General features: G+C 44.9%; 1 protein-coding gene across 1 annotated transcript in view; it reads right to left on the bottom strand.

Annotated features, from left to right (window-relative positions):
• Positions 1–2,097: 2,097 nt before the first annotated feature.
• Positions 2,098–11,166, bottom strand: part of LOC112067991 (arf-GAP with dual PH domain-containing protein 2) — a 17,020-nt gene continuing 7,951 nt past the window's right edge. The window contains exons 6-11 of the mRNA XM_024134969.2: positions 3,742–3,888; positions 3,582–3,665; positions 3,398–3,460; positions 3,193–3,270; positions 2,757–2,985; positions 2,098–2,616 (exon numbers count right to left, since the gene is read on the bottom strand). Coding sequence (XP_023990737.1) covers positions 2,585–2,616; positions 2,757–2,985; positions 3,193–3,270; positions 3,398–3,460; positions 3,582–3,665; positions 3,742–3,888 — 633 coding nt within the window. The 3' untranslated portion in view covers positions 2,098–2,584. The remainder of the gene's footprint in view (positions 2,617–2,756; positions 2,986–3,192; positions 3,271–3,397; positions 3,461–3,581; positions 3,666–3,741; positions 3,889–11,166) is intronic.

The raw sequence follows: 11,166 nt of genomic DNA on the forward strand, positions 1-11,166 counted from the left end.
TATATTTGAGACTTCTCAGTCGACCAAAATGGGGTCAGTCATAGTAGCCGTGTTTTGTCAAAACAGTGTTTTGTCAGAACCTATGGTAGTGTTCGGTTCTGTGTAGAGCTGGGCTGAGTTGAGGTGGGCCTGGTCTGGTAGAGATCTTATCAGGGAACAGGTTAGACCCAAATGCAGACTATGTTGAAGAAACAATGTTTATTACAGCGACAGGGGCAGGCAAACGACAGGTCAAGGCAGGCAGGGGTCGATAATCTAGAGTAGTGGGCAACGATACAGGACGGCAGGCAGGCTCAGGCAGAGTGGTCAGGCAGGCGGGCTCAGAGTCAGGACAGACAAGGGTCAAAACCAGGAGGGCGAGAAAAAGAGGGACTGGGGAAAAGCAGGAGCTGAGACAAAACGCTGGTTAACTTGACAAATAAGACAAACTGACAACAGACAAACAGAGAACACAGGTATAAGTACCCAGGGGATAATGGGGAAGATGGGCGACACCTGGAGGGGGGTGGAGACAAGCACAAGGACAGGTGAAACAGATCAGGGTGTAACAGATGTGCTGTGATGGGCCGGGTCTGGTTGAGCTGTGCTGTGATGGACCAGGTCTGGTTAAGCTGTGCGGAGGTGGGCCTGGTATGGTAGCATAGGAGAGAGGTTGTAGGGGGAATTGAAGAGGTTGGTGTGGAGGACAGTGTGGCTCCAAAATCTGCATTGTGCCTATTTGACTGCGTACGGTTTGGGCATAGCTCAGTGTATGTATATGCAGTTCCTGGGAGAGAAGTGGTGGAGAGTGGTGTGGGGGCAGTGTTGCTGGCTGTTCTCCAGTCTCTGTGAGGCACCACCGGATGCAGGTCTAAAGGAGCATTTGATTTGTCTCAGGAAGTTGGTGGATGTTCTGTTGCTCTTGTGGACTGGCCACCCAGAGCAACATCCTTAACATCCTGGCAAAGGTGGGGACTGCCTTTGTAATGGCAATTTTAATGTTTGTGCTTATAACTCATTTCTGTGTTCTATTCATGTGCTGTTCTATAAACCAATTTCTGTGTTCATACAAGTGCCTGACTGAACGAATCCTCACTATCAGTAGCTGCAATTTGGCAGTATGCCCAGACCTTATTTTGAGAACAATACCTTGTGAGGTATTGGTCTGTCACATGTTGTGAACCAGTATTGGTCGGTCACATGAATGAAACGGTAATGATTAATGAATTATGTTATATGTGTATAGCCGTATATAAGATAACTGCTGGGACTGCCCCAGCAGAGCTCCTGATATACCTGTGTACTATGGTGCATTGAGTTGGTTGGAACCTCTCCAGTTGACAAATAAGCAATGATTCATATTAAGACTGACTTTGAGTGTCCCTGTGTAAGAATTTCCACAACAGCCTCTTTGTACATGTATACATTGTCGTAAAGAAAGTAATGGCTACTGTAATTATCACAGTGTCACAGGTATAATAACAACTTAAAGAATATTTTTCCTCTTGAGCCACAAGAGGTACTCTATATGGACATAAATAATGCTTAACTCACTTTTCCTGGTGTGTGCTATTGGCATATGTAACAATGACACAGACAGGACATACAAAATAATTTAAATAACAGTAGGCTGCAATCAACACAAAGATAATAAAACACTGTATTATAAAATAACTGTGTTATWCAAAAAACAAACTACTAGATACATTAAAGTATTGTATCGCACTCTCTCGCTTTCTATTTACAATGCGTGTACAGAATATTAGGAACACCCCRCAGAACAGCCTCAATTCATCGGGTCTTGGCCTCTACAAGGTGTCAGGGATGCAGGCCCAACATGGCCCATGTTGAGTCCAATGCTTCCCACAGTTGTCAAGTTGGCTGGATGTCCTTTGGGTGGTYGACCATTCTTGATACACACGTAAAACTGTTGAGCATGAAAAACTCAGCAGCGCTGCAGTTCTTGACACAAACTGGTGCGCCTGGCACCTACTACCATATCCTGTTCAAAGGCACTTCAATATTTTGTCTCACCCATTCACCCTCTGAATGGCAAACATACACAATCCATCTCTCCATTGGCTTACAAATCCTTATTTAACTTGTCTCCTCCCCTTCATCGACACTGATTGAAGTGGATTTAACAAGTGACATCAATAAGGGATCATAGCTTTCACCTGGATTCACCTGGTCAGTCTATGTCATGGAAAGAGCAGGTGTCCTTAACGTTTTATACACTCAGTGTATATACACATTAGTTAATAGAAAGTATATATTACATTCCCAATGTCCCCGACAATGCCATCAGTTCCCATCTCATAATATGCAGTCCTGTCAATGGTTTGCAAGGTGCCCTGGATAATGGTGATTTACCAGTGCTGGTCCCCATTGGCAGCTCTTCAGTTCGTTTAGCCTCTTTAGCCTGAGTTCATTTAGCCTCTCCTCATTTTCCGATAAACATGACTCCATTGAAGAGTTCATTGATCACCTCTTGTGAGAAGCCTCCACCTGTCACTGGTAGGCTCTCTGAAACAGGCAGCCAGCCTCACACATTGCCATTTCATCCTGTAAATGGTGCTCTCCTTTCCTCCGGTTTTTACACCATTCATTTTTTCATCCTTCTCATGTTTGCCTCAGCTGAAACAACAAATAAAGACACATTTTCAATAATAAAAAAAAACGATATAACTTTCTGTCATTGACCACTTTTACAATAATCGTAAGTCTCATGCTGCTGGTATATTGTAAACATGGTGAACAGTGAATGGTCTTCATACTGTTGTAGTGCTGCGGTAGCATAGGCTGGGCGATTACTAGTTTGAAGGCTTCTATCCACTCCCTCTGGTCCTGCTCCTGGTCACACAGGAAGACAAACTGCCTGTCTGGTGTCTCCAAGGTCACTCCGAACCTCCACCTGCCACTGCGGCTCCCCTTAGGCTGGCCCTCCCTCACAGAGTAGCCATGGACCTCTGTGCCGATGAAGACAGCTCCCAGTTCCAAGGCATCCTATGTACGGACACACACCAATACACACACACACACACACACACACACACACACACACACACACACACACACACACACACACACACACACACACACACACACACACACACACACACACACACACACACACACACACACACTGCAACATATCCACAAATACATATCCACAAATACAAATGGCTTATGCATGTTCTCTGTTGTCATTACCAGTGAAGTTTTGAAGTAGGACAGCTTTCTGTCCGATAAGTTAAAGATGAACCATCTCTTCTTGAATGGCTCCCATTGCTAAGAACAGACACAGAAGGCACAGAATCAGCCCTGGCTGACCATCATACAGGTTGAGTTTCTGGTGCTCTCGGTGTATATCACTTTAAAACTTCACTATGTTCAATGAATTTGATGGATTACTAACCGTTGGGCCGGTTTTCTCCATGTAGCCTTCTTTAATGCTACTTCTGGTTATCAAAGGTACAAGCTGCACAAACCAAAACATAGAAAGGAGACAGATCTGTACAGAGGGAGTCATTGAAAGGATGACGTCACCTGTGACATATCATGTCAATTACGGCGATACAAGACTTCTACTTTGAACTCACGTCACTGTCCCTGGCATTAGGGTCGACTTTCTTGAGGTAAGCAAACCTGGTGGCCCGAATCGCATTGAAACAGGACACAATTTCCTAGAAGTAGGAGAGAGAAATTTGACCCCAAGTCTTCATGACAACGTTTCAATTGAGTTTTGTCATAGGTTATTACCTGGCTGTTGTCATGGTAAACAAACAGGTTTCTGGTCCGTTCTTCCTCCAGGTAGGAGATTTGCAGCCCGTGGGCGTGGCCTATCTTTTCCGGCTGGAACACYGCATTGAGGTCCTTCATAGAGATGACTGCTTTGGGCTTCTTGGACTAGGGTCAATAATACACAACAGGCAGCATTATAATGATCCCTTCTCAGGTATTTTATATTTAACATTTATTTAACCAGGTAAGTTAATTAACATCAAATTCTTATTTACAATGACGGCCTAGCAAGAGGGAAAGGCCTCTTGCGGCGATGGGGGCTGGGATAAAAATTAAAATAAAATTGACAAAACGAATCACGACAAATGAGACACCACAACACTACATAAAGAGACCTAAAACAACAACACAACATGGCAGCAACACAGCATGACAAAAACATAGCATGACAACAACATGGTAGCAACACAGCATGGCAGCAGCACCACATGGTAACAGCACAAAACATGGCACAAACATTCTTAGGCACAGACAACAGCACAAAGGGCGAAATGGTAGAGATTTTTTTTTTWAAACACGCGAAGCAGCCACCAGTGTCAGTAAGACATTCTTCCTACCGAACCACATAACCTTTGTTTTGGAGGTGTTCAGAACAAGGTTAAGGGCAGAGAAAGATTGCAGGACTACGCTTTGTTGCAGAGCATGACACACAAAATCTGGGGAGGAGCCAGCTGAGTATAATAGGCTGACCACACCGCTCGCGTTGCGTCGTTGCAAAATACATTTAGAAATCTATATTATTCAATTATTGCACCCACACTGCTCACGCGCGTCAACAAGCGTCTGCGTTGCCACGGGCTAAAATAGAACTCCTTTCTATTTCGGACGCAGATCGCGCTGGAAGTCCTGCCTCTCCCATCTCCTCATTGGTTTATAGAAGCAGGTACCCACGTGCCATCTCCTCATTGGTTATACCCACGTGGGTGATTGAAAGACGAACTGTGTTGCTGATCGGTGTAGTAATACTATGAAAGTTTAGATGCCAATCACCATATAAGTTCAAAGATGAAAAAGCCTGGAAGGAGGAGAGATGACTAGAAACGATTTGGTTGACCGTTTTATGTGTGYATTAATTGTCMGAGTAGAGGACCTTGTGCATTTCAGGTWAAYTAACAACTCAATGTTTATATCCCAGGACAAATTAGCTAGCAACAGCAAGCTAGCTAAATAGGACAAATTAGCTAGCAAGTGCAAGCTAACTAGCTAAATTGCCATAAATGTTTAATGCTTTTCGACTTGTTCCCAAATTAATGTAATTGGTTCAGAATTTGTTTTGATATTTTAACCTGCGTGTTGTGATTGCGTTTGGTGTAGTGGGACAAAATACATTTATGCACGATGGCGCATGATGGTGCACGTGCTCAGCCAGTTTGGGTTCCGTGTAAGACTGTATCATCTGCAAATAAGTGGATGCAGTGCATTCAGAAAGTATTCAGACCACTTCCCTTTTTCCACACTTTGTTACATGACAGCCTTATTCTAAAGTTGATAAAATCCATTTTTTTCATCATCAATCTACACACAATACCCCATAATGACAAAGCAAAAACAGGTTTTTAGACATTTTTGCAAATCTATCACCAAGACTCTTACTAGAGCTGGCCGCCCGGCCAAACTGACCAATCCGGGGAGAAGGGCCTTGGTCAGGGAGGTGACCAAGAGCCCGATGGTCACTCTGACAGAGCTCCAGAGTTCCTCTGTGGAGATGGGAGAACCTTCCAGAAGGACAACCATCTCTGCAGCACTCCACCAATCAGGACTTTATGGTAGAGTGGCCAGACAGAAGCCACTCCAGTAAAAGGCACATGACAGCCCACTTGGAGTTTGCCAAAAGGCATCTAAAGGACTCTCAGACCATGACAAACAAGATTCTCTGGTCTGGTGAAACAAATCTGACAGAGTGTGAATGGTTCTGCAGAGAATAATGGGAGAAACTCCCCAAATACAGGTGTGCCAAGTTTGTAGCGTCATACCCAAGAATACTTGAGGCTGTAATCGCTGCCAAAGGTGCTTCAACAAAGTACTGAGTAAAGGTTCTGATTACTTACGTAAATGTGATATTCCAGTTTCTTTTCTTTTATAAATTTGAAAAAACAATTATACATATTTTTTTGCTTTGTCATTATGGGGTATTGTGTGTAGATTGATGAGGGGGGAAAACAATTGAATCCATTTTAGGATATGGCTGTAACGTAACAAAATGTGGAAAAAGTAAAGGGGTCTGAATACTTTCCGAATGCATTGTAAGTTGATAAGAGCCTACTGCCTGAGGTATGTTGTTGATGTAAATTGAGAAGAGGGGCCTGGGATCGAGCATTGGGGTGGCAGGTGGGCTGAAACAGCAGATGTTCTGACTTTATATACTGCACTCTTTGAAAGAGGTAGTTAGCAAACCAGACCAAAGACCCCTCAGAGACACCAATACACCTTAGCCGACCCACAAGAATGGAATGGTCTACCGTGTCGAAAGCTTTGGCCAAGTCAATAAAGAGAACAGTTTAACACTGCTTAGAGTTAAGGGCAGTGATGACATAATTTGGGACCTTTATGGTTGCAGTGACACATCCATAACCAGATTGCATACCAGAGAGAATACTATAGACATCCTGAAAGCCAGTCAGTTGATTATTGACAAGTTTTCCAACAATTTTGATAAACAGGGCAAGATACTGTAGAAATTGGCCTATAAGAGTTAGGATCAGCTTGATCTCCCCCTTTTAAATAAAGGATGCACCGTGGCTGCCTTCCAAGCTCTGGGAACCTCCCCAGAGAGGAGAGACGGGCTAGGCAACGATAGGGGCTGCAACCTTAAAGAAGAAAGGATCTAAACCATCTGACCCAGAAGTTTTTTGGGGGTCAAGTTTAAGGAGCTCCTTTAGCACGTCAGACTTAGTGACCGCCTGCAGGGAGAAGCTGTGTAGCGAGGTAGAGGAAAAAGAGGGAGGAGCATCAGGGCTAGTCACATTAGAAGGGCTGGGAGACGAGGAAGTGCTGGACGGGAAAGGAGGCGTGGCTGAGTCAAATAGGAATCCTGACTTAATTAAGTGGTGATTAAAGAGCTCAGCCATTCGCTCCTTGTCAGTAACAACCACATCATCCACATTAAGGGACATGGGCAGCTGTGAGGGGGAAGGTTTATTCTCCAGGTCTTTCACCATTTTCCAGAACTTCTTTGGGTTAGACCCACAGAGAGAGAACTGCTCCATAAAGTAACTGACTTTGGCCTCCCGTATAGCCCGAGTGCACTATTCTCATTTGCCTGAACAACAGCCAGTCAGCCTGAGTATTTGTGTGCCGATCCTTTCGTCAAATAGTGTTCTTCAGGTGAAGTACACTATTTGTACTTCACCTGTACAGATCAGCCGAACCAGGGGCTGAGCCTGTTTTCTATCAATATTTTATTTATGGGGGCGTGCTTGTTAACAATACCACTGAAAATATGTTTTTTAAAGGTCCAAGCATCTTCGACAGAGGGGATCAAGCGGATTCTATGCTAATTTACAGAGGCCCAATCATTTAAAAAAAATATATATTTCACCTTTATTTAACCAGGTTGGCCAGTTGAGAACAAGTTCTCATTTACAACTGCGACCTGGCCAAGATAAAGCAAAGCGGTGCGACAAAAACAACAACACAGAGTTACACATAAATAAACGTACAGTCAATAACACAATAGAAAAATCTATGTACAGTGTGTACAAATGTAGAAGAGCAGGGAGGTAAGGCAATAAATAGGCCATAGAGGCAAAATAATTACAAATTAGCATTAACACTGGAGTGATAGATGTGCAGATGATGATGTGCAAGTAGAGATACTGGGGTGCAAAAGAGCAAGAGGGTAAGTAATAATATGGGGATGAGGTAGTTGGGTGTGCTATTTACAGATTGGCTGTGTACAGGTACAGTGATCGGTAAGCTGCTCTGACAGCTGATGCTTAAAGTTAGAGAGGGAGATATGTCTCCAGCTTCAGTGATTTTTGCAATTCTTTCCAGCCATTGGCAGCAGAGAACTGGAAGGAAAGGCGGCCAAAGGGAGGAGGTGTTGGCTTCGGGGATGATCAGTGAAGATATACTGGTGGAGCGCGTGATACGGATGGTGTTGCTATGGTGACCAGAGCGAGATAAGGGGGCTTTACCTAGCAGCTTTAGATGACCTGGACAAGTGGGTTTGGCGACGATATGAGTAAGGGCCAGCCAACGAGAACAACAGGTCGCAGTGGTGGGTAGTATATGGGGCTTTGGTGACAAAAGGATGGCACTGTGATAGACTGCATCCATTTGTGAGAGTGTTGGAGCTATTTTGTAAATGACATCCCGAAGTCAAGGAATTGGTAGGATGTCAGTTTTACAGGGTATGTTTGGCAGCATGAGTAAGGAGGCTTTGTTGCGAAATAGGAAGCCATTCTAGATTTAATTTTGGATTGGAGATGTTTAATGTGAGTCTGGAAGGAGAGTTTACAGTCTAACCAGACACCTAGGTATTTGTAGTTGTCCACATATTCTAAGTCAGAAACCGTCCAAGTAGTGATGTATGGGCGGGCAGGGGCGGGCAGCAATCGGTTGAAGAGCATGCATTGTTTTTACTGTATTTAAAGCAGATGGAGGCCACGGAAGGAGTGTGTATGCGTTGAAGCTCGTTGGAGAGTTGTTACACAGTGTCAAGAAGGGCCAGAGTATACAGAATGGTGTCGTCTGCGTAGAGGTGGATCAGAGAATCACAGCAGCAAGAGCGACATCATTGATTATACAAGAGAAGGAGTCGCCCAAGAATTGAACCCTGTGGCACCCCCATAGAGACTGCCAGAGGCCGGACAACAGCCCTCACGATTTGACACACTGAACTCATCGAGAGTAGTTGGTGAACCAGGCGGGGCAATCATTGAAGAACCAAGGTCTGTGGTCTGCCGAATGAGGATGGTGATTGACAGAGTCAAAGCCTTGGCAGGTAATGAAGTGGCTGCACAGTATTGTTTTCCTATCATGGCGGTTAGATTCGTTTATACCTTGAGCTGGCTGAGGTGCACCCATGACCAGCTCGAAACCAGATTGCATAGCGGAGAAGGTGTGGTGGGATTCGAAATGGTCGGTATCTGTTGTTAGACTTGGCTTTCAAGATTTTAGAAAGGCAGGGAGGATAGATATAGGTCTGTAGCAGTTGGGTCAAGTGTCCCCCTTTGAAGAGGGGGATAACCGGCAGCTGCTTTCCAATCTTGGGGATCTCGGACGACGAAAGAGAGTTGAAAGGCTATAATAGGGGTGCAACAATTTGCAGATCATTTTAAGAAAGAGAGGGTCCAGATTTCTAGCCCGCTGATTTATAGAGTCAGATTTTGCAGCTCTTTCAGAACATCATGTCTGGATTTGGGTGAAAGGAGAAGGGGGGGGGAAGCGGGGGCTTGGGCAAGTCGCAGGGGGGGGGCTGAGATGTTGGCCGGGGTAGGGATAGCCAGCGTGGAAAGCATGGAAGCCATGGAAAAATGCTTATAGAAATTGTTGATTTATCGTAGATTTATCGGCGGTGGACAGTGATTTCCTATCCTCAGTGCAGTGGCAGCTGGGAGGAGGTGCTCTTATTCTCCATGGACTTTACAGTGTCCCAAAACTTTTGGAATTAGTGCTACAGGATGCAAATTTCTGTTGAAAAAGCTAGCCTTAGCTTTCTAACTGACTGAGTATATCACCCCAAGGTGCTTAGCAGTTCAGACGTCTTTTTCTGTTCCGTATTGTGTTGGTGTCCTGTATATATATTTACACCTCTCTTCACTTATCTCTTTTTATTATTTTATCATCCAAGAACTCAACTACAAAGCTTTCCTGCAAAAGCTTTCCTGCAACCCGCTTCACCAATTACTAAAAAGTAATATTTACTCTCAAACTGAAAATCCATCGTGGAGCCAGACCAGGGGCTTAATTCAGAAGCTAGCCTGAAAGCTAACCAGTAGCTACCCGCGATAGCTAGCCAGAAGCTAATCTGTAAGTGCCCCGAAATTAGCCCGGTTTGCTGGCTAGCGTTGGTTTTCAGCTGCCCTTCGTGTTGTGTCATCAGCTATTCCTCTAGCTCGATAATCTACCGGCACTTTTGTGCAACGCGACTCGGACCGGAGCATTCCGGGACTTCTTCTCTCTCAGTTTCCCCGGATTCCAGCCGCAGGCTCTTGGCACTTGCACCTTGACTTCGCAGCTAGCTAGCTGCAAACCGTGTGACGATTGGCTTACGTCGACCCGGAGCAAACTCAAAATCATCCTGGAGCTAGCCAGCTGAGGAGTTCCATCAACCATCCGGAACGTTTCTTTTGTTGCTGCTGCAGATACGGAATCCCCACCGGGCCTTCACGTCTGACTGCCGACGTTATCTGCCCGAGGATTTGATCCAACTGCACCTCCGTCCCGACGTTACCCTGAACGCTCACCTGAGGCCAGCTAATCGTTAGCTGTCTTATCGGCTGCTACCTGAATAAGCATAACCGGACAACTATTATTTATTTTTATTTTTATTTTAATTTTTTTTCTCCTTGGTCACTATATCTATTTTGCAATTTGGATGATCCCCTCTTCCACACGCAACGCCCCACTACACGGAACCCCACTAACTTACCGACGGAAACGCCACGAGGTATCTACAAACAGACCTCCATCCCATGCTGCTACGGCAGCCCACATACCCGGCCACGTCTGGATCGCCACGACCCCACCCAACCTCTATCTCATTGGACCCTTATTGATCACCCCGATTAAGCATGCCTCTCCTTAATGTAAATATGCCTTGTCCATTGCTGTTCTGGTTAATGTTTATTGCTTATTTACTGTAGAGATTCTAGCCCTGTTCACCTAACCATATCCAACCTCTCAGTTCCACCACCCACATATGCGATGACATCACCTGGTTTCAATGATGTTTCTAGAGACAATATCTCTCTCATCATCACTCAATACCTAGGTCTACCTCCACTGTATTCACATCCTACCATAACTTTGTCTGTACATTATTCCTTTAAACTATTTATCGCCCCCAGAAACCTCCTCTTACTCTCTGCTCCAGTAGCTCTAGGCGACCAATTCTCAAAGCTTTTAGCCGTACCCTTATCCTACTCTCCTCCTGTTCCTCTGGTGATGTAGAGGTGAATCCAGGCCCTGCAGTACCTGGCTCCACTCCTATTCCCCAGGCGCTCTCTTTTGATGACTTCTGTAACCGTAATAAGCCTTGGCTTCATGCATGTTAACATTAGAAGCCTCCTCCCTAAGTTGTTTGTTCACTGCTTAGCACACTCTGCCAACCCGGATGTTTTAGCCGTGTCTGAATCCTGGCTTAGAAAGACCACCAAAAACTCAGATATTTTCATCCCAATTACAGATTTTCAGACAAGATAGAACGGCCAAGGGGCG

Source organism: Salvelinus sp. IW2-2015, unplaced genomic scaffold, assembly GCF_002910315.2.
Source record: "Salvelinus sp. IW2-2015 unplaced genomic scaffold, ASM291031v2 Un_scaffold19, whole genome shotgun sequence".
Lineage (NCBI taxonomy): Eukaryota > Metazoa > Chordata > Actinopteri > Salmoniformes > Salmonidae > Salvelinus > Salvelinus sp. IW2-2015.